We start from the raw sequence: 24,833 nt of genomic DNA, 5'->3' as shown, positions 1-24,833 counted from the left end.
GGAGTCGGGTGCCATTGCTTTCTCCAATGTACAGGATGGTCAACGTCAAAGGCTGAGCAGCAAGCTGCTTATTACTTTTGGTCAGCTTCGGCATGAGGTCAAGTGGGGCTGTAGTAACAGAATGGCACTCGCAGGGCTTCCTTTGCCTACGTGGAGTCTCCTCATGCTACCTCCAAGGCTCAATCCTTGTCAGTAACAAAACATGATTAGTTAAAAAGAAACCAGAGAAAGAGGAAGTGATAAATAACAGCAGAAAGAAGTGTGATAATAGTATGGGAGGTTAGGGAGTACAAGGAAGGGAATGATACAGACACAAACACACACATAGGTATCATAATGCATCATAAATTAAGATCTATATTTATATACAAGGTTATATATAATCTATCCATCCTATGTGTGTATGTGTACATATATCCTCACAGAAACATTAGTATTCTCAAATTCCTATATTTTTAGCTAGATATAGCCTCAAGAAGCTCATATAGAGTTTTCCTCGAAAGCTTGGATGTCAAACATATATAGTAGGCAGCAGTCCTTTGTGATTCAACGTAACAGTATCACTGTCAGTTGTGGTTGCCTTTTTCACCCCCCTACATGGTTTGTGAGATCTTAGCTCCCCAACCAGGAATTGAACCCAGGTCCAGGGCAGTGAAAGCACCAAGTCCTAACCAGTGGGCCACCAGGGAACTCCCATGTCAGCTGTGGTTGAAATACAGACTGCTGCTGCTGCTGCTAAGTTGCTTCAGCCGTGTCCGACTCTGTGTGACCCCAGAGACGGCAACCCACCAGGCTCCACCATCCCTGGGATTCTCCAGGCAGGAACACTGGAGTGGGTTGCCATTTCCTTCTCCAATGCGTGAAAGTGAAAAGTGAAAGTGAAGTCGCTTAGTAGTGTCCGACTCTAAGCAACCCCATGGACTGCAGCCCACCAGGCTCCTCCATCCATGGGATTTTCCAGGCAAGAGTACTGGAGTGGGGTGCCATTGCCTTCTCCATGAAATACAGACTAGGAGAGGCTGAAAATTGATGGAAACAGGAGCTGGTGTTGCACAAGAGGCACCAGGCTAGACCACATCCAGGGCTAACTCCCCAGCAGGTACACCCAGCTAGCAAGTAACTTCCTCTCTGACCTTAATTTTCACATGTATAGGATAAAAGTCATATAGTCAAAGCTATGGTTTTTCCAGCAGTCATGTATGGATGTGAGAGTTGAACCATAAAGGCTGAGTGCCAAAGAATTGATGGTTTCAAATTGTGGTGCTGGAAGACTCTTGAGAGTCCCTTGGATAGCAAAGAGATCAAATCAGTCAATCCTAAAGGAAATCAACCCTGAATATTCATTGGAAGGACTGATGCTGGAGCTGAAGCTCCAATACTTTGGCCACTTGATGTGAAGAACCGACTCATTGGAAAAGACCCTGATGCTGGGAAAGATTGAAGGACAGAGGATGAGATGGTTGTATGGCATCACTGACTCAGTGGACATGAGTTTGAGCAAGCTCCAGGAGATAGTGAAGGACAGGGAAAACTGGCATGATGCAGTCCATGGAGTTGCAAAGAGTCAGACATGACTTGGTGACTGAACAACAAAGGATAAAAGAATAGGTGATCTTGAGGCTTCCTTCTCGCTCTAAGGCTTCCTTCATGGCTCAGACAGTAAAGAATCTGCAGGAGGTCAAGGTTCAATCCCTGGGTCAGGAAGACTGCCTGGAGAAAGGAATGGCTACCCACTCCAGTATTCTTGCCTGGAGAATCCCATGGACAGAGGAGCCTGGCAGGTTACAGTCCATAAGAAGGCAAAGAGTCGGACATGATTGGACAACTAAGAACACACACATTTCTAGCTCTAATCTTTGTTGTTCTTTGATCCCCACCCCCCACCCCCCAAAATGAGAAATTTACAGGCATAGTGAGAAATCTACCTGTAAATCTACTAGCAAATTTCTGGTTTCATAGAAATGGTTTGTTTTATTGTGAAATTATCATGGAGAGAGATTAAATGCAACTGTTCTGGGTGGGAGGGGGGATTTATAGTGATAGAGGGTCTACGTGGTCCAAGAAGATGAAGTCTTTTATTTCGCTCCTAGATTACTCAGATTGTTGTTGTGTCAGACCCTTTTTGTGATTCCATGGGCTGTAGCCTACCAGGCTCCTCTGTCTATGGGATTTCCCAGGCAAAAACACTGGAGTGGGTTGCCACTTCCTTCTCCAGGCGATCTTCCTAACTCAGGGATCGAACCCATGTTTCTTGCATTGGCAGACAGATTCTTTACCACTGAGCCACCTTGGAAGCACTTACTTCAATTAGGACTTGTGAATTCTGAATTACTGAGTCCTATTTCCTAAAAGCTAGCCTATAGTTCATTTCAATCCTGTTCTTTTTCTACTAATAGTTTTATTATATTTCAAAGAGCTCAAACTCCAGTACTTGTACAATGTATGCCCACATACATTGAATTTATCATAAGATTTTTCCCTTTAAACTGTGATTGTCTTCTTCTTATTTAACCTATAGAGAAAATGAGATGGTGAACATTTCCAAACTTCATATCAGATCAGATCCGATCAGTCGCTCAGTCGTGTCTGACTCTTTGCGACCCCATGAATCGCAGCACACCAGGACTCCCTGTCCATCACCAACTCCCCGAGTTCACTGAGACTCACGCCCATCGAGTCAGTGATGCCATCCAGCCACTTCATCCTCTGTCATCCCCTTCTCCTCTTGCTCCCAATCCCTCCCAGCATCAAAGTCTTTTCCAATGAGTCACACTTCCCAGGAGGTGGCCAAAGTACTGGAGTTTCAGCTTTAGCATCATTCCTTCCAAACAAATCCCAGGGCTGATCTCCTTTAGAACGGACTGGTTGGATCTCCTTGCAGTCCAAGGGACTCTCAAGAGTCTTCTTCAATACCACAGTTCAAAAGCATCAATTCTTCAGTGCTCAGCCTTCTTCACAGTCCAACTCTCACATCCATACAGGACCACAGGAAAAACCATAGCCTTGACTAAACGGACCTTTGTTGGCAAAGTAATGTCTCTGCTTTTCAATATGCTATCTAGGTTGGTCATAACTTTCCTTCCAAGGAGTAAGCATCTTTTAATTTAATGGCTGCAGTCACCATCTGCAGTCATTTTGGAGCCCAGAAAAATAAAGTCTGACACTGTTTCCACTGTTTCCCCATCTATTTCCCATGAAGTGATGGGACCAGATGCCATGATCTTTGTTTTCTGAATGTTGAGCTTTAAGCCAACTGTTTCACTCTCCACTTTCACTTTCATCAAGAGGCTTTTTAGTTCCTCTTCACTTTCTGCCATAAGGGTGGTGTCATCTGCATATCTGAGGTTACTGATATTTCTCCTGGCAATCTTGATTCCAGCTTGTGTTTCTTCCAGTCCAGCGTTTCTCATGATGTACTCTGCATATAAGTTAAGTAAGCAGGGTGACAATATACAGCCTTGACGTACTCCTTTTCCTATTTGGAACCAGTCTGTTGTTCCATGTCCAGTTCTAACTGTTGCTTCCTGACCTGCATACAAATTTCTCAAGAGGCAGATCAGGTGGTCTGGTATTCCCATCTCTTTCAGAACACATACACAAAAAACAAACAGAAAGAGACATACACAGAAACCAAAGGGAATTAAGATTTAAACCCAACACTTTTGCCCCTCATTACTAAACTAAACCCAAAATTGGATTGGAGAGGAAAAAACCTTTCTAATTACTTTTTAGGGATAAAAACAGAGGTAACAAAAGAAAAACTTGCAAATCTGAGAAGCACCTTCGGAGCCCTAGAAGATCACAATTCCCACTTTCCAGAAAAAGGAGATTTTTAGTACTAAGGAGAAGAAAGCTGTTTCAACATGAGACTGGGTTAGTTGCAGACTGCTGCATGACTCCCTCTTTATAACACAAAGGAAAAACCTATTGCATCAGTTTATTTATAGAGATGCAGGTTTGATTTCTGGGTCAGAAAGATTCCCTGGAGGAGGAAATGGCAACTCACTCTAGTATTCTTGCTGGAAAATTTCATGGACAGAGGAGCCTGGTGGGCTACAATCCATGGGGTTGCAAAGAGTCAGACATGACTGAATAATTGAGCACAACAACAACAATCCCCACTTTATAATTAAAATTTAATTTAGGTTCCTCTTTCTTTCTTTCTATTGGGTTGGCCAAAAAGTTTGTTCAGATTTTTCAGTACGATGTTATGGAAAACCTTAAAGAACTTTTTGGCCAACCCAATATTTCAGAAAAATCCCTTAGCTGTTTTATCCCTCAGGGTAGAATAACTAATTGAAACAAAATGGACTACTTTTGTCCTCAAGTGGGATCCAAACCAGTTTTATTCAAATAAGGTACATTCCCTTCCCTAACTTTTTTTTATAAAAAAAATTCAAACCTATAGAAAAAATAATACAATAAGCACTTGCATGCCCTTCCTCTAGACTCACCAATTTCAAACATTTTGCACACACACACATACACAGTATGTATATAGATATACACATGTTTTAGTATTTTTGTTTTTGTAGAACCATTTGAGAATAAGTCATAGACATCATTGATTTGATCATGCTCATGCCATAAAGACAAAGAAAAACTACTCATGCCATAAAGACAAAGAAAATTTTAAAAATGAATCCAGTTTAAAGTAGACTAATGAAACATGAAAATTAAATGCAATGTATGATCCTGCTTTGGGAAAAAATATTGCCCTTCACCAAAACCCACAACTAAAAAGAAAGTGACTGTGGCAACTGATGAAATTTGAATATGGAGTGTACATAGTTAATAGCATTTAATTGATGTTAAATTCCTATATCCTACTGATACTATGAAAGAGAATAATCTTGTTCTTAAGAGAGATACATAAAAGTAATGAGGATGGGGAACACATGTATACCTGTGGCGGATTCATTTTTATATTTGGCAAAACTAATATAATTTTGTAAAGTTTAAAAATAAAATAAAATTAAAAAAAAAAAAGTAATGAGGAACAAATGGTCATGTTGTCTGCTGTTGCTGCTGCTGCCAAGTCACTTCAGTCGTGTCTGACTCTGTGCAACCCCATAGACAGCAGCCCATCAGGCTCCCCCATCCCTGGGATTCTCCAGGCAAGAACACTGGAGTGGGTTGCCATTTCCTTCTCCAATGCATGAAAGTGATAAGTGAAAGTGAAGTCGCTCAGTCGTGTCCGATTCTTAGCGACCCCATGGACTGCAGCCTACCAGGCTCCTGCGTCCATGGGATTTTCCAGGCAGGAGTACTGGGGTGGGGTGCCATTGCCTTCTCCTGTTGTCTGCATTTACTTAAATAGTTCAGTGATAACAATAGTATAAAGTGTATTTGTGATATTATTAGAGAGAGAAAAAAATCTGTAGCAAAAATGTTAACACACCGTGAGTCTAGGAGAAAGGAACATAAGAGTTCATTTTACTACTCATGAGACTTTTCTGAGCATTTGAAATTTTTCAACATGAAATTTTAAAACTTAAAACCAATACCTACTACAACACATGAAATTTCCTCTTTTAAATATCAAGTTTCTCTTGTATTTTACTTTCTTGCCCAAACAACTTTCCATCACATTACTGGTACTGGTTCTACAACTTGAACTTATTAGTAAATTGAGGGACTTTCCTGGTGGTCCAGTGGTTAAGACTTCGCCTTCCAGTGCAGGGGGTGAGAATTTGATCTCCGGTCGGAGAAGGCAATGGCACCCCACTCCAGTACTCTTGCCTGGACAATCCCATGGATGGAGGAGCCTGGTGGGCTGCAGTCCATGGGGTCGCTAAAAGTCGGACACGACTGAGTGACTTCACTTTCACTTTTCACTTTCATGCACTGGAGAAGGAAATGGCAACCCACTCCAGTGTTCTTGCCTGGGGAATCCCAGGGAAGGGACAGCCTGGTGGGCTGCCGTCTATGGGGTTGCACAGAGTCGGACACGACTGACGCGACTTAGCAGTAGCAGCAGCAGGAAGCTAAGATCCCACAAGCCTCATGACCAAAAATCAAAAACATAAAAACAGAAGCAATATTTTAACAAAGTCAATAAAGACTTTCAAAATGATCCCCATCAAAAAAATCTTAAAAAAATATCATGCGTGTGTGTTTGCTCAGTCATGTCCGACTCTTTGTGGACTGTAGCCCACCAGGCTCCTCTCTTCATGGGATTTCCCAAGCAAGAATACTGGAGTGGGTTGCCGTTTCCTTCTCCAGGGGATCTTCCTGACCCAGAAATCGACCTCACATCTCCTGTATTAGCTGGCTGGTTCTTTACCAGCGAGCCACCTGGGAAATTTATTTAAAATTTTTGTTACTACGTACTTGTTCGATTTTTGAAAATTTGAGAATTACAACCAGACAGGCCTAACTAAAGACTAATTTGTTGATTCACAAATGTGTCTTGAGCTCCTACCCTGAGAGCACCGGGGACACAGCAGAGAACAAAGAGTAAAATCTCTGTCACCTGGAGCTCTGTGAGGCAGAAACAAAGAAAAAGCAACATTCTTGCAAGGAACTGGGACTTTTTACAGCTGTTCTTGAAGTCTAAACTCACTTTCTTTTTCTCTCCCAGTTGTCATGATAGATAGGACATTGAAATCAGCTTCTCTCTACTACTGTGTAATAAAATACAACATATGTGAACAGTTTATTCTACTTTGATAAACCGATAATAACTCAGATAAAATATGTAAATGACATACTACTTCTGACACATGTAGAGAAAATACATGGTAGTTTCTTTATAAATTATGTCCAATGAGAATGACCCTGAAAAATCATATCATATAATTTCCCTCATATGCCCCCAAAATACCAATGACCATACTTTGCACATAAGGGATCAAAACTAATATTATGACAAAAAAATGGAACCACTTATCTTGAAAAATATAACTGCAAGCTTATCTCAGTCTTCCTATTACACTGATTAATCAACTGAACTGAACTGAATATTCCATTTGAGTTAAAAACAGCATTTTTAAAAATGTCATGTGACTGCAAGAGAAATGCAAAGCTGTTACAAACTGAGAGCAGTGAACTCCCATTCCAAGGGAACAGATCTAAAGAAATGTTTGAATTTCATTTAATGGGCCATTCATGGTGAAATTATTACTTCCATTTCATATGTGTATATAGTCTGGCTAATCTTGCTATTAGCAATCGACTCAGCACTGTCTCCTTTTCCACCCTCCAAACCCCTTTTCAACCTCAGGAGCCATTATTTTTCTTCCTCTGTTCTTCTATTAACATGGTTGTTACCCTCCTCCCCCATCTCAATGCCCCCCAAACCCAAACATGCCATTTTTAAAAAGAAAATCAGTCTGCGAGTGAGTGCTCAGTTGATTTAGTCATGTCTGAGTTGGTGATGGACAGGGAGGCCTGGCATGCTGCAGTTCATGGGGTCGCAAAGACTCGGACTCGACTGAGCAACTGAACTGAACTGACCCTTTGCGTCTCTCTAGACTGTAGCCTGCCAGGCTCCTCTGAGATTTTCCAGGCAAAAATACTGGAATGGGTTGCCATGCATTCCTCCAGGAGATCTTCCCAACTGAGGGATTGAACTCACATCTCCTACATTGCAGGCAGATTCTTCACCCACTCAGCCACCTGGGAAGCCCTATATTAGAATACATATAAATATACCTAGTTGGGAAAAAAATGCTTTGTGGTAGAAACTGATGCCTATGAACTAAACCTGATGAAGACATCTATTATACACAAATTTTCACAAGGGATTCTGATGTAATGTATTCAAAGACTTGCTATGTTATCATCTTCTAGTACAGAGAAATAGATTCATCACAGAGTATTAGGAACGCCACTTCTAAAATTGGATTGTATTTGGAGTGCAATAACAATATTTTTGAAAGTAGTGGGTTCCCATTCAAATGGAAAATATAATCATTTCATAAATAAAAGGCATACTGTAAAGGAAGGTCAAATAACATCTATAGGACTATTATTTTAGGAAGGGCTTACTCAAAGCTACTTCAGTAACAATAAACATTGCTCAAAGTAAGATAATCCTTTTGCTCAGTTTAACAAGCCTCCAGTATTTGATGTACATACCAACAGTGTGAATGGGCTTCCTATAGGGGATTAGGCCAAAATTGTATTGAAAAATTCCCCTGGCGTGGAACAGTGGCAAAGCAAATCCCATGATCTTCTGTAGTTTCTCCTGCACATTTCGAAGCCATGATCCTTCGGGGTTGCTAACTTGTTTAAATAGTTCATTTTCACCAAAAGAAAACACTGGCACCAAATAAGCACTGGAAATAACAAGGAGGAAGAGTAAGCATTTTCAATGAAAAGGATTTAAATATTTCATTTAGCCCAGCTGACCTGCAACAGATTCCTCACAATTGTTTAATGTCCCCAAGCCTCCTTGGAGTGCTAAGTTTATGTTCCACGTATTGAAACTGAATTCCTGAAGTCCTTTGCGGAGGTACCTCAGTAGTCTTAGTGATCTGTGGAATTTTATTCTATAGAAAATCAAGGTTCCAGAAGTTTATTTTTCATTTATGGTTTTGGCCATGGCTCATTTGTTCATTTGGTTGGAAATCTATACTATGCCTATGAAATTTTGTATTTTGCTTGCTTTGCTCTTATAGACAAGTTGAATGGCTGGATGCCATGACACTGAGTTATCTTAGCGGGAAGGCTGTCTTTTATTTTCCATAAACATTCACATCTGGATTCATTGGAAGGTCAGTGATGAGGTCTGTCTTTAAGGGCCAGAAAAATTACTTCTTTGAATTCACTTAATAATGTGTTAGCTTCCCTGACCCAGGTGCCTGAAATGAAAAGCCACTTACCCATGGGTCAAAGCAATTTTCACAAATCCCTTCCGCTGGCGGATGAACAGAGTGAACTTTCCAGGATGGGCATCCAGTGATTCCTCTGCGCCCCCGAGCACAATGACTGAGATGTTTCCACCTCCCTCTTTGCTTAACACGTGGGACACACTTTTCTTGGAAACTGAGACTGGCCCTTAGTGAATAAAACAAAAGGCGTTAACTAATTCCCCTTTACCATTCTTATCTTAAGAATCTATAGCAACAGTCCCATCCTTTTTGGCATCAGGGACTGGTTTCATCGAAGGCAATTTTTCCACGGGCCAGGGGGATGGGGGGGTGGGGAGTGGTTTGGGGATTATTCAAGTGCATTCAGACTGGCTCCAAATAGGAAAAGGAGTATGTCAAGGCTGTATATTGTCACCCTGCTTATTTAACTTATATGCAGAGTACATCATGAGAAATGCTGAGCTGGATGAAGCACAAGGTGGAATCAAGATTGCTGGGAAAAATATCAATAACCTCACATATGCAGATGAAACCATCCTTATGGCAGAAAGTGAAGAAGAACTAAAGAGCCTCTTGATGAAAGGGAAAGAGGAGAGTGAAAACGCTGACTTAAAGCTCAACATTCAGAAAACTAAGATCATGGCATCTGGTCCCATCACCTCATGGCAAATAGATGGGGAAACAGTGGAAACAGTGGCTGACTTTATTTTTTGGGGGCTCCAAAATGACTGCAGATGGTGACTGCAGCCATGAAATTAAAAGACACTTGCTCCTTGGAAGGAAATTTATGACCAACCTAGACAGCATATTAAAAAGCAGAGACATTACTTTGCCAATAAAGGTCCGTCTAGTCAAGGCTATGGTTTTTCCAGTGGTCATGTATGGATGTGAGAGTTGGACTATAAAGAAAGCTGAGCACAGAAGAATTGATGCTTTTGAGCTGTGGTGTTGGAGAAGACTCTCGAGAGTACCTTGGACTGCAAGGGGATCCAACCAGTCCATCCTAAAGGAAATCCCTGAGTGTTCATTGGAAGGACTGATGTTGAAGCTGAAACTCCAATACTTTGGCCACCTGATGCGAAGAGTTGACTCATTTGAAAAGACCCCGATGCTGGGAAACATTGAGGGCAGGAGGAGAAGGGGACAACAGAGGATGGATGGTTGGATGGCATCACCGACTCAATGGACATGAGTTTGGGTGAACTCCGGGAGTTGGTGATGGACAGGGAGGGCTGGCGTGCTGCAGTTCATGGGGTCACAAAGAGTCAGACAGGACTGAGTGACTGAACTGAACTGAACATTTATTATGCACTTTATTTCTAGTATTATTACATCAGCTCCATTTCAGATCATCAGGCATTAGAATCCAGAAGTTGGGGACCCCTGATTTATGGCACTAGCAAATATTAAACAAAATTTCCTACACGGCTTATATTTGGAGCACTGTGTGGGTTTATAATTTTTCCATAGCCAAATCTTCAGTTATAGATTCCATCAATAAGATCTAACATTTTGGTAGGTGATGGGTTAGGTCTTTAAAATGTCACTCGATTATTACTAGGTCTACCAGGTGTTTGAGTAAGTTGTGTACTGCTGAATTCTACAGACTGCACTCATATTGCATTTTAAGTAAAAGGTGTCTCCTGAAGTTGTTCAGTGCACAACCTGCACAGCTGTATGTGGTAGTCTTGATCATTACCCTGGCAGATCCTTGCTCAGAACCAAACAATATACCCTCCAAGAGGTTGCACTGATCTTCCGTACACCAATGATTTGTTTTCAGGTACTCTATATGGATTTTTATTTCTCAAGCATGGATTTATAATGTAAATGGTTTCAAAAAAATTCAGACATCTGACAAATAACCTATATCAATTGCTAAATCTGTGCATGGTTCCAAAATGTCTAGTTTGACTTTGGTAAATTGTTTAAGACATAAGTTATATAACTGTTCAGTTTTTATATGAGGCTTTCCCATGTAAAAATAAGTTTAAAGACTCCTTTTCAGATTTTAAAAGCACAATGTACTCTTGGAAGAAAATACTATGAACTCTTGAAGAAAAAGAATAAAGATGAAAACACAAACAACTCGTGACCCATAATTCAGAGATAATCCCTTCTTAATGTCTTATTGTTTCCTTCCATTCTTGATTTTATCCTTTTTTTTTTTTTTTAGTCATAAAAGAATGTGCTAGCTTTATCAAGACATAACACTTCATCTCTTAAAGGAAATTACATGCTCATTTTACTGTGCATTTCTATTGCTGGGGGAATATAAAATAAGGACCAGATTCTGAAAAACCAGCTACTCTCTGCAGAGAAGAGGCAGAGGAGAGTGGGTTAGAGGGTAGACAACCTGGGCAAACAGGAGTGTGAACTCTCGTTGAGTTCAGGGCATGGCCATTCTGCTCTGTGTGCCCTGAATGGGCGCAGAGGCATCACTTCCACTGGAAAAGAGAGCCCCTTGGATTTTCAGACACCTGGCAGTCCTCTCTTGCCTCTGTCCACTTCTCAGTTTCCTCCTGAGTCTTCCCTTCTTCAGATCATGCTTAAAAATTGGTATTTCTCAGGGCTGTTAGGGACTAAAGGTTTATATTCTTCCAATATTCATATGTTGAAACTCTAATCCCTAATAGGATGGTATTAAGAGGTGGGGCCTTTGGGAGATAATTAGTGCACATGAGTGGAGGCCTCCTGAATGGGATTAATGTTTTTTTAATATTTATTTACATGTTCTAATTAATTAATGCGGCTGCTTGGGGTCCTAGTCGCAGCACTCGGGTCTTCAGTTGTGGCATGAGAACTCTTAGATGCAGCATGCAGGATCTTGTTCCCTGACCAGGGATCGAACCCAGGCCCCCTGCATTGGGAGCGTGGAGTCTTAGCCACTGGACCACCAGGGAAGTCCCAGGATGAATGTTCTGACAGGAAGAGGACAAACCTAGTTTGTTCTCTCTTTCCACCAAGTGAAGATACAACAAGATGGCCATCTGCAAACCAGCACGTGGGCCATCACCAGACATCAGATCGTCCCAGCCTTCAGACCGTGAGAAATAAATTTCTAGTGTTCAAGCTATCTAGTCTATAGTATTCTCTTATAGCAGCCGATGTTTTTAACATCATCTCTCCACAAGGATTCAACCACCGCTCACGTGTGCTGAGTTCTCCCAAACCCATCTCCAGGGAGTTCTTCCTCCTGAGGCTTTAGACCTACACCTCTTGTTGCTCAAAGGACATCTCTACCTCAACAGCTTCGAGACACCTCAGACTCCATGCTTCCCCAACCCAGTGCATGAAATTTTTCCACAAAGTTGTTTCTCTCCCAATATTATTTATCAAAGCGATTGGGACTATCATCTATCCAGTCCCCCAAGTCAGAATGTAGGTTCCTTCCATATACAGTCCCCTCTTTTCAGCCACCATGATCATTCATCACTCACTCATTCATTCATTCATTCATTCAAAAACACTTACTGCTACAGGTTAGACACTGTGCTAGATGCTGATAAGACAGTGAAATACAATTGCTGCCCTCATGGGCTGAATCAGTCTCTAAATATTGTTGCACTGTGTGTGTGCCCAGTCATGTCCAACTCTTTGCAACCCCTTGGACTGTAGCCCACCAGGCTCCTCCAGGCAAGAATCCTGGAGTGGGGTGCCATTTCCTCCTCCAGGGTATCTTCTCGAGCTAGAGATTGAACCTGCATCTCTTGAGTCTCCTGCATCAGCAGGTGAATTCTCTACCACTGAGCTACCTGGGAACCCCAAGTTTTGTAGACTCTATCAACTATTTTTCATATCGATTCCTTGTTCTCTAGTTCCACTACCACAGCCACTGTGCCAGTTTAGCCCTTATCACCTGTCCCTTGATGACTGAAATAGGCCTTTTCATGTTCATAGTCTCCAGGCTCATCTCTAACTTATTTCCAAGCTACTGCCTGCATGACTTACTGTGCAAAATCCTATCAGGTCCCTACTTTGCTCAAAATCCCTCACAAGTTCCTCATGGCTAACCTACAAGAAAAAAAATCTAAAGTGTATATGTTATAGATAAGGCTGCTATGATCTGATCTCAGCTGCCTGCTCACCCTTAATGAGTAGACATAAAGAAACATGAACCACATCGTGTACTCTAGCCAACATCTGCTGAGTACAGATTTACCAAAATGCACCAAGAGGAATAGCATGGACATGGAACTTGCAAAGACTTATAGCTACAGAAATCTTGGTAAGAGTGAAATACCATCAGCAGAGGATTTCTGAAATGCAATGAGTTACTTAGGGCTTCCTAAGGTAGAGAATCTCAGTGGTAAAGAATCCACCTGCCAATGCTGGAGACATGGGTTCGATCCCTGGGTTGAGAAGATCCCCTGGAGAAGGAAATGGCAACCCACTCCAATATTCTTGCCTGGAGAGTCCCATGGATGGAGGAGCCTAGCATGCTGCAGTCTACAGAGTCGCAAAGAGTTGAACACAACTTAGCAACCAAACAACAACAATGGGTTCCTTACTAAGTGAGGTCTGGGGCACATGGCTGTCTCTTTCCCCCCCAGAGAGGCAGCCACCAAGGCAGGTGCAGAGTAGAGGGGCAGCTTTGGACTAGGGGCAGTTCTAGGAGGCCAGTTCTATGAAGGGATGAGAACTCCCTAAACTTAGAGACAAGGACAGTCCAAACTTCCCCTGGCTACAAGTTTGGATGTTTTTATTTAGCTTTAGGGCATTTCAGGTGACAGCAACAGGGAAGGTCTCATGATGTCATGAGCCAGGGACAGTAGACCCGCTCCATCTCAAATGCCAGTTCTAGAAACCAACAGTGGCTCCTCGTGGACAAAGACCCTATCCTGGGTTATTTGTGGTTGACATGGCCTTCAAGAGGGTATACCTTCATCTCTCCTGCCACAAATTTGCCACACCTGCTTCCAATTATACTACCCAAACTCCCCTGTGGCTATACTTCGAATCAGCAAACAGTATAATGTAAATGGGGCTTGCCTACTGGCTCAGATGGTAAAGAATCTGCCTGCAATGCAGGAGATCTGGGTTTGACCCCTGGGTCAGAATCCCCTGAAAAAGGGAAAGGCTATCCACTCCAATATTCTTGCCTGGGAAATCCCATGGACAGAGGAGTCTGGCAGGCCACAGTCCATGGGGTCACGACTGAGTGACTAACACACACACATAATGTAAATATATTTCTGTGATTTTTTGAAATTTAAAAAAAAAAAACTTTTCCTTTTAACTTTCTTCCTTTTATAAAACTCTAACCCAGCATCTGCAAAAGAGGAAAGAGAAGGGATTTTTTTTCCCCCCACTTAGTTCAGGAGATGGGGGATAATGCGCCCTCTAGTGGCCAGATGCAGAGACAGCCTAAACTGGACACAGCCCAGGGTTACATGCGTGAAGGTCCATTAACAGAACCTGGAAACCCAGGCAAGGACGTTTAGTGATTTCCAACAAGCTATCTAATGACAACAGAGAGTTGAGAAATTAATAAGAAGTAATAAAAACCTGGGAGACCATGAGCAATTCTATCTCTGAATATGCTCTGATCCTGAAATTATAATTTTCCCAAGAGATTATCCATTTTTCATTATGTCCAAGAAATGCAAAGACAATAATAATTAACCTACACAATGATCATAAAAATAAAGCTCTTTGTAAGTTACTACAGCTCACACTTAGTAAATTGGTCAAGTTGGAAAAATCAAATAAATTGAGCCTCTTAAGTTGAAATAAGAGCTATTAAATAAGCTATTCTGGACACACTCATATAATATCTTTACAGCATTTTTACTGAATTTTATTCTCAGAATTGGGAGGATTATGGTTTCTCTAATCTGAAAGTCTTCCACTAGTTCAGAGTAGCAGAGTAAAATTTCTGAGCCAAGTTGTGCTTAATCTGGGAGGAAAAAGACAGTAGATTCAGTATGGCCATTATTCCAAGACACATTGAGGACATTTTCAATTTCTAATATTCATTAAAGTAGACAAAGCACCTCTTCAAAGGTACCATTTATTACTTATTTGCTCCAAGCATGATTCTTTCTTTCTCATCTGGACACACAAAATGCATTCATTCATTTATACTTTCATTGAATTAACATCTATTGGACATTCCTAAATCCCAGGTACTATGCTCTATATTATGCTAGTTACTTGGTGAATTATGGGGGGGAAAAATACACCGTCTTGTGGCTCAGACAGTAAAGAATCTGCCTGCAGTACAGGAGACCCAGCTTTGATCCCTGGGTCAGGAAGATCCCCTGGAGAAGGAAATAAGGAAATGGCAACCCACTCCAGTATTCTTGCCTGGAGAATCCCATGGACAGAGGAGCCTGGCGGACTACAGTCCATGGGGTCGCAAAGAATCGGGCATGACTAGGCAACTAACACTTTCACTTTCTTTCTGTCTTCCTCGTGTTTCCAGTCCCGTGGGGGAAAGCAAGAACCATCCACACAGCATATTAAGTGTGAGACAGGGATAAAGACACAGAGTTATACTCTAAAAAACCATAAACCTGGTTGGCTTGAGAGAGAACATTTTGTGTGGTCCTGCCACCCCAGAACACCGTGGAAACAGTGATCTGCCTTCACTTACCACTACTCATCAGATATTCCCGGAAGAGCGGACACCGGAACCAATACGGCAGCACGTGAAGATAGGAAGTAAAGCCGGGAAACAGCTCCTTGAAGGCGGAATAATTTGTACAGAAGTTTCCAAAGGCTCCAACCACAAGCACTCCATGGGGGTGAAACCCAAATATGTAGTTGTGACTCGGATCCAAATCCCAGGTTTTGATGAGCTACAGTGCGTTTATGTTGACATAAAAAAATAAAATGTTGCCCGATTAGTTTCCAATAAGAAACAAAAGGATGCAGTTCTACATTCAAGAGGAAATGGGAAACTTGACTCGTTTTAGTTTCCTGGGATAGTGTGTATTAGTCTCTCAGTCATGTCGGACTCTTTGCGACCCTACTGATTGTAGCCCACCAAGCTCCTCCATCCATGCAAGAATACTGGAGTGATTTGCCATTTCCTTCTTCAAGGGATCTAGGGATGAACCCAAGTCTCTCCTGATCTAGGGATGAACCCAAGTCTCTCCCATTGCAGGCAGTTTCTTCACCATCTGAGCCACCAGGGAAGCCCTCCCTGGGGTAGAGCTGTATTCACATTTTTCAACTGTGTCCTGAGCCCTTCACACATAGCCTGCTAAATTTTGTCAATTTAGCTTAGACTCCATTTAGTAACTTGGGCTGAATTTCAGGCTCTCTTCCTCTAAAAAGGGAAAAGCTTGAAAAATATGTGACAAAAACACATTTGCATTTTTTTTCTCAGCTCAAAACCATACTATGTAAAATAATACTACTCACATGAATTGGAAAATAGTCCTTAAAGTACCTCCAAATGGCCCAGTTTCTGACCCATTCGGATCTTCTGCCTCCTTGCTCTGGGGTTTGCCAGTCAAAGTAAAGCCATGTCAAGTAAGGGAGGTAGAGGAACCAGTAGTTGTATATGATCAGGAACACGATAATTCCAAGGCATACCTGTGCTGTAAGAAAGGGGAAGACCTCAGAAATTGGGGTCCGTTAGAATCTGCCCGCTGTACATACAATCACTAGTTCAAGGTGTTGTTGTTGTTCAGTTGCTAAGTTGTATCCGACTCTTTGCGACCCCATGGACTGCAGCATGCCAGACTCCTCTGTCCTCCGCTATCTCCCAGAGTTTGTTCAAATTCATGTCCATTGAGTCAGTGATGCTATCTAACCATCTCATCCTCTGTTGCCCCCTTCTCCTCTTGCCCTCAATCTTTCCCAGCATCAGGGTCTTTTCCAATGAGTCGGTTCTTTGCATTAGGTGGCCCAAGGTAGGAGGATCTAATATTTTCAAAGTATGTTTAACTGAGCCTCAGTTCAACTGAGACAATATAACAAGACAGCAATGTATAGTATAACTTAACATTTCTTGGATGTATAGTATATGGCAACTTCTGTATTGTGGGCTTCACCAAAAGATTTTCAAGTTTAATCCTCATATAGCCACAACATCATAGAAGCAGCCGGAACATTCCTAATGTCGTTTTTTCCTTTTTTTCCTGGGCTTCAATTTCTTTATTTTGTTTTTTAAAAGTCTAGAAAGTAATTTTTCACAAAAGGGTATAATTTAGAAATGAGATACATGTTTTAGCTTTTTATTTTCGCATATAGCTGATTAACAATGTTGTATTAGTTTCAGATGTATAGCAAAGTGATTCAGTCATACGTATCCATGTCTGCATGCTTGTGCGTGCTTGCTAAGCTGCTTCAGTCATGTGCTACGGACCACAGCCCACCAGGCTCCTCTGTCCATGCAATTCTCCAGACAAGAATACTGGAGTGAGTCGCCACTTCCTCCTTCAGGGGATCTTCCCAACCCAGGGATTGACCCCTCATCTCTTATGTCTCCCACACTGGCAGGCAGGTTCTTTGCCACTAGCACCACCTAGGAAGCCCAATACTTGTGTCTATTCTTTTTCAAATGCTTTTCCTTTTTAGGTTATTACATAACATTGAGCTAATGTACTTTTTACAGTAGGGAAAATTGCAGCTTCAGGAGGTTAAGTGAATTGCTCAAGACACACGAATTGTAAGTGGCTGACCCGTCTAAATTCAAGGTCCATTGTCAAAGCCCATGACCCTACCCCACCACCCCACTGCACCCCCAATGTGGAGGAACTGTCGTTGACAAGATGGATAAAGAAGAGTTCCTACTACAAGTGTTCACCTTGATTGAGCAGTTATTCATCATATGCCCATGCAAAGGGCACATTCCACTGAGAAACTTCATTTTCAGGAACTCTATCGCCAGAGATAGAAATAAAAGAGAAGACACTCTGTGCCTTAGCTCACCTACTTCTTGCAACATTTCATGGCAGAGCAATTCTAATTATCTGTGCACCTAATGACGTAGACTCAAATAGATGAAGCGGGAACTGATAAAACTTGACCTGGGCAATAGTGACAAGAATATTTGCCTTTAAGTAATACATTAAGCTAAGCTACACATTTTCTTTTTATGTCAATGCTGTGCATGCGTGCAAAGTCGCTTCAGCCATATCTGACTCTTTGTGATCCCATGGACTGTAGCCCACCAGGCTCCTCTGTCCATGAAATTATCCAGGCAAGAATACTGGAGTGGGTTTCCATGCCCTCCTCCAGGGGATCGTCCTGACCCAGGGATTGAACCTGTGTCTCTTATGTCTCCTGCACTGGCAGGTGCAGTGGCAGGCGGTACCACTAGCGCCACCTGGGAAGCCCACATGTCTATGCTCTGTGTCAGATTTTTTAAAAAATTATAAAACCAAAAAGATATGAATGGGGAAGAGCACAGAGACTTAAAACCTGGCACAGAGTAAATGCTCAAAAAATGCCAGCCATTACTACTCCTCTAATGAGTAGCATTGCCTCTTTCTTCTTTATTTTGTGCTGAGTCACTAATCTCATGCTGACTTTATCTCCCAGCTCCTATCCATTCTCAACTTTGTCCCAGTGGTTGGGATGCCACACCTGCACTGCCACAGTGCGACCAAAAAAATTTAATAAACAAAAGGATAACAATAAGAATAATAAAAGAACAATGATGGTGAAAGCAGCTGTTTTGCCCCTTTCCTATTCGCCCAGTTCTGTTCCCTTCTAACCTTAAAAGAACCTAATTATAGGAATGAGATCACTAAGCCATTGAAACTAACTCTGGACTTAGGCTCTCCTGAATGCACACCATGCTTTGCCTCACCTGTTGATCCTTTCCCTAGATAAAAATAAGTGGAAATGAAGAATTATACGGTTAACAAAATAACTAGCTCTCTACCCCCAAGCAATACTGCAGGCAGATCATACAGGCAAGATAATATCTGAAGAGTCAGCCAGCCTGTCCTCATGGAGAGTGATGTAGAACTCAACCTCCTGCCTGGATGATTCACTGGGATGCTTCCCCTTCCCACATTTCCCCTTTTAAAAATCATCATGACTGAGCACAATCTTCAGAGCTGGTCTCTGGACACAAATCCATCTTCTCCCAGGTGGCTGGCTTTCCTTATTAAAAAATCTTTCCTTTCTACTGACACTTGTCTCTTGAATTATTGGCTTACCAGCTGAACCCAGGTTTGGTAAAAGTGGCATATAGGAAAATCCCAAATAAATGTTAGTTATCAGCCACCACTAACTGTTTGAGACCTTTATAAATACCAGTTTCATATAGCTTAACCCAGTTTTTTATTTATTTCCCAGTGCTTATATTACCTTGATAAAAATTTTAAAAACAGGTAAATAAAAGGAAAGGAATATGAGAAAATATTTACAATAGGTATCCCTGGGTGAGAAAATGGGCTTTCTCTAGTCTTTCCTAAAAGTTCTTCTTTGGTTTCTAATTTTTCTAATAACTAGCATGAATTATCTTATAATCAAAACTTCTTTTTAAAAATTAAATAAAGTGATTCCACTAAAGGGAAAAAAAGTAAACAAAACAGAATAAGTCTACTTATGTAAGAATATTTTCATCTTTAACATGATTTTATTAAATTACCATGAACAAATCTCATCAGAAAAACACTGTGAAAACTTGTGGAAGTTTATTTATTTGCATTAAATAGTGACCAGTGACCAATATTAAGAAATTATTAAAAATATTTAACTTGTATGGGTACCATTTCCACTTGTATCTAAGAAGTTTTCATTTGCCCCCATAAAAACTATTTCTATACTTATTTTAGCCATTAACATAGTATAGAGAAAGGAGAGAATTCAGAGGCAAGCAAATCCTTTAGCACATCACATTCTTTTCTTTTTTATTCCTGAGGCATTGTGTTTTAAAGCATCAATCAGTGCCATCTGCTGAGTATAAGACTGCAATTTTAACATTCCTCTAATTTTTAAAATGCTTGCTTTAAAAAAACTTCACTTCCAGAGATTCTTAGGATGACGATAATGCTAAAACACAAATCTAAGAACCCCTCGAAGAATTTTGCAGCCTAGTATTCCTCATATGTGGGTCTGCTCCATACTGCCTTTTAAAAGTATCGACTTATAAGGATTCACACTTTTCTTGGTTAAAGATGAATTCATTATTGGAACTGTTTCTTTGCCTAATGAAGTTAAATTATAACAAGGACTGAGTTGAAACCAGTCCCATTTTCATACTATTTCAGAAAGCTTTACAAGCTGAAGGACAAAAGAAACATAAATAATTTGTAAAGCTACAAACTAAAAACCACAAAGATAATCCATGATAGAAGAGGCAAACAGTGTTCGTGCAAGTCCAAGAATCTAGTACAAATCACTAGAGTGAACATTAAAACGTGCTCCCTCAAAATCTTCCAGATTAAGGGAGACTAAAATGATGTAATTTAATACATGTAGATTCCTTTGCTATAAAAGACATTAGTGGGGCAACTGGTGAAACATGAATAGGGCCCCTGGCTTAGGTCATAGTTCAGTTCAGTTCAGTCGCTCAGTCGTGTCCGACTCATTGAGACCCCATGGACTGCAGCACGCCAGGCCTCCCTGTCCATCACCAACTCCTGGAGTTGAGTCAAACTCATGTCCATTGAGTTGGTGATGCCATCCTACCATCTCATCCTCTGTCGTCCCCTTCACTTCCTGCCTTCAGTCTTTCCCAGCATCAGGGTCTTTTCAAATGAGTCAGTCAGGTCATAGTACAGCATCTTTGGATTTGGACACAATCACAGAAAACTAATCAATCTGATCACATGGATCACAGTCTTATCTAACTCAATAAAACTATGAGCCATGCTATGTAGGGCCCCCAAGACAGACGGGTCATGGTGGAGAGTTCTGACAAAACGTGGTCCACTGGAGAAGGGAATAGCAAACCACTTCAGCATTCTTGCCTTGAGAACCCCATGAACAGTATGAAGAGGCAAAAAGATGGGACACTGAAATATGAACTCCCCAGGTTGGTAGGTGCCCAATATGCTACTAGAGAAGAGTGGAGAAATAACTTCAGAAAGAATGAAGAGGCTGAGCCAAAGCAGAAACAATGCACAGTTGTAGGTGTAACTGGTGATTAAAATAAAGTCTGATGCTGTAAAGAACAATATTGCACAGGAACCTGGAATGTTAGGTCCATGAATCAAAGTAAATTAGCAGTGGTCAAACAGGAGATGGCGATTGTGAACATTGACATTTTAGGAATCAGTGAGCTAAAATGGACCCAAATGGGTGAATTTAATTCAGATGACCATTATATCTACTACTGTGGTCAAGAATCCCTTAGAAGAAATGGAGTAGCCATCATAGTAAACAAGAGTCTGCAGTACTTGGGTGCAATCTCAAAAATGACAGAATGATCTCAGTCCATATAAAGGCAAACCATTCAATATCACAGTAATCCAAGTCTATATTCCAACCACTAACACCAAAGATGCTGAAGTTAAGTGGTTCTATGAAGACCTACAACAAACTAACACCAAAAAAAGATGTCTTTTCATCACAGGGGACTGGAATGCAAAAGCAGGAAGTCAAGAGATATACCTGGAGTAACAGGCAAGTTTGGCCATGGAGTACAAAATGAAGCAGGACAAAGGCTAACAGAATTTTGCCAAGAGAACACACTGGTCATAGCAAACACCCTCTTCCAACAACACAAGAGAAGACTCTACACATGGACATCACCAGATGGTCAATACCGAGATCAGACTGATTATATTCTTTGCAGCCAAAGATGAAGAAGCTCTATACAGTCAGCAGAAACAAGACCAGGAGCTGACTGTGGTTCAGATCACGAACTTCTTATTGCCAAATTCAGACTGAAATTGAAGAAAGTAGGGAAAACCACTAGACCATTCAGTTCAGTTCAGTTCAGTCGCCCAGACTCTTTGCAACCCCATGAACGGCAGCACGCCAGGCTTCCCTGTCCATCACCAACTGCCGGAGTCTACCCAAACCCATATCCATTGAGTTGGTGATGCCATCCAACCATCTTATCCTCTGTCATCCCCTTCTCCTCCTGCCCTCAATCTTTCCCAGCATCAGAGTCTTTTCAAATGAGTCAGCTCTTTGCATTAGGTGGCCAAGGTATTGGAGTTTCGGCTTCAACATCAGTCCTTCCAATGAACACTCAGGACTGATTTCCTTTAGGATGGATTGGTTGGATCGCCTTGCAGTCCAAGGGACTCTCAAGAGTCTTTTCCAACACCACAGTTCAAAAGCATCAATTCTTTGGTGCTCAGCTTTCTTTATACTTCAACTCTCACATCCATACACGACCACTGGAAAAACCAGAGCCTTGACTAGATGGACCTTTGTTGACAAAGTAATGTCTCTGCTTTACAGTAGAAGTGACAAATACATTCAAGGGACTAGATCTGATCGAGTGCCTGAAGAACTATAGATGGAGGTTTGTGACATTGTACAGGAGACAGGTATCAAGTCCACCCCCAAGAAAAAGAAATGCAGAAAGGCAAAATGGTTGTCTGAGGAGGCCTTACAAATAACTATGAAAAGAAGAGAAAAGCAAAGGAGAAAAGGAAAGATATATCCATTTGAATGCAGATTTCCAAAGAAGAGCAAGGAGGGATAAGAAAGCCTTCTTCAGTGATCAGTGCAAAGAAATAGAGGAAAACAACAGAATGGGAAAGACTAGAGATCTCTTTCAGAAAATTAGAGATACCAAGGGAACATTTCATGGAAAGATGGGCACAATAAAGGACAGAAATGGTATGGACCTAATAGAAGAAGAAGATATTAAGAAGAGGTGGCAAGAATACACAGAAGAACTGTACAAAAAAGATCTTCATGACCTAGATAACCATGATGGAATGATCACTCACCTAGAGCCAGACATGCTGGAATGCAAAGTCACGCGGACCTTAGGAAGCATCATTACAAACAAAGCTAGTGGAGGTGATGGAATTCCAGTTGAGCTATTTCAAATCCTAAAAGATGATGCTGTGAAAGTGCTGCACTCAAAATGCCAGCAAATTTGGAAAACTCAGCAGTGGCCACGGACTGGAAAAGGTCAGTTTTCATTCCAATCCCAAAGAATGGCAATGCCAAAGAATGTTCAAGATCAGATCAGATCAGATCAGTCGCTCAGTCGTGTCCGACTCTTTGCGACCCCATGAATCACAGCACGCCAGGCCTCCCTGTCCATCACCAACTCCCGGAGTTCACTGAGACTCATGTCCATCAATTGCACTCATCTCACACACTATCAAAATAATGCTCAAAATTCTTCAAGCCAGGCTTCAACAGTGCGTGAACCGATAACTTCCAGATGTTCAAGCTGGATTTAGAAAGGCAGAGGAAACAGATCAAATTGACAACATCTGTTGGCTCATCAAAAAAGCAAGAGAGTTCCATAAAAACATCTACTTCTGCTTTACTGACTATGCCAAAGCCCTTGACTGTGTGGATCAGAACTATGGAAAATTCTTCAAGATCAAGAGATACCAGACCACCTGACCTGCCTCCTGAGAAATCTGTATACAGGTCAAGAACCAACAGTTAGAACTGGACATGGAACAACAGACTGATTCCAAATCAGGAAAGGAGTATGTCAAGGCTGTATATTGTCACCATACTTATTTAACTTATATGCACAGCACATCATGAGAAATGCTGGACTGGATGAAGCACAAGTGGGAATCAAGATTCCTGGGAGAAATATCAATAACCTCAGATATGCAGATGACATGACACTTATGGCAGAAAGCAAAGAAGAACTAAAGAGCCTCTTGATGAAAGTGAAAGAGGAGAGTGAAAAAGTTGGCTTAAAACTCTTCATTCAGAAAACAAAGATCATGGCTTCTGGTCCCATCACTTCATGGCAAATAGATGGGGAAACAGAGGCAATAGTGGCTGACTTTATTTTCAGGGGTTCCAAAATTACTGTAGATGGTGACTGCAGACATGAAATTAAAAGATGCTTGTTCCTTTGAAGAAAAGTTATGACCAACCTAGACAGCATATTAAAAAGCAGAGACATTACTTTGCCAACAAAGGTCCATCTAGTCAAGGCTATGGTTTTTCCAGTGGTCATGTATGGATGTGAGAGTTGGCCTATAAAGAAAGCTGAGCGCTGAAGAATTGATGCTTTCGAACTGTGGTGTTGGGGAAGGCTCTTGAGAGTCCCTTGGACACAAGGAGATCCAACCAGTCCATCCTGAAGGAAATCAGTCCTAAATATTCATTGGAAGGACTGATGCTGAAGCTGAAGCTCCAATAATTTGGCCACCTGATGTGAAGAACTGACTCACTGGAAAAGAACCCTGATGCTGGGAAAGACTGAAGGCAGGAGGGGAAGGGAACAACAGAGGATGAGATGGTTGGATGGCATCAACAACTCAATGGACATAAGTTTGAGTAAACTCTGGGAGTTGACAACGGACAGGGAGGCCTGGCATGCCGCAGTCCACGGGGTCTCAAACAGTCTGACACAAACGAGCAAACGAACTGTGGAGTAACAGAAATTAAAAACAAAAATAAACAAATGGGGCCTAATTAAACTTAGACGCTGTTTCACAGCAAAGGAAACTATAAACAAAGGGGAAAGACAACCCTCAGAATGGGAGAAAATAATAGCAAATGAAACAACTGACAAAGGATTAACCTTCAAAATATACAAGTAGCTCATCCAGCTCAATACCAGAAAAACAAACAACCTGATCAAAAAGTGAGTAGAAGACTTAAACACACGTTTCTCCAAAGAAGACAGTTCAGTTCAGTCTCTCAGTCATGTCCGACTCTTTGCGACCCCATGGACTGCAGCACACCAGGCCTCCCTGTCCAAAGAAGACAGATAGCTTAATATGAAAAGATGTTCAACATCTCTCATTAGAAAAATGGAAATCGAAACTAGAAATCAAAAGTTCTGGGGATGTAATGTATAGCATAGTGACTATAGTTAATAATATTGTATATCTGAAAGTTGCTGAGAGTAAATCTTAAAGGTCTCATCATAAGAGAATAAAATTGTAACTGTGTGGTAATGGATGTTAACTAAACTTGTGGAAATCATTTTGC

General features: G+C 41.4%; 1 protein-coding gene across 1 annotated transcript in view; it reads right to left on the bottom strand.

The window, feature by feature from the left end:
• Positions 1-24,833, bottom strand: part of MOGAT1 (monoacylglycerol O-acyltransferase 1) — a 35,815-nt gene that overhangs the window by 7,008 nt on the left and 3,974 nt on the right. Inside the window, exons 2-5 of the mRNA XM_006079643.4 lie at positions 16,188-16,366; positions 15,415-15,619; positions 8,829-9,003; positions 8,083-8,282 (exon numbers count right to left, since the gene is read on the bottom strand). Of these exons, the coding sequence (XP_006079705.2) occupies positions 8,083-8,282; positions 8,829-9,003; positions 15,415-15,619; positions 16,188-16,366 (759 nt within the window). The remainder of the gene's footprint in view (positions 1-8,082; positions 8,283-8,828; positions 9,004-15,414; positions 15,620-16,187; positions 16,367-24,833) is intronic.

This window comes from Bubalus bubalis, chromosome 2, assembly GCF_019923935.1.
Source record: "Bubalus bubalis isolate 160015118507 breed Murrah chromosome 2, NDDB_SH_1, whole genome shotgun sequence".
In the NCBI taxonomy this organism is placed as follows: domain Eukaryota; kingdom Metazoa; phylum Chordata; class Mammalia; order Artiodactyla; family Bovidae; genus Bubalus; species Bubalus bubalis.
The sequence above is the reverse complement of the archived record's forward strand: the minus strand, read 5'-3'. Positions and strand labels throughout refer to the sequence as shown.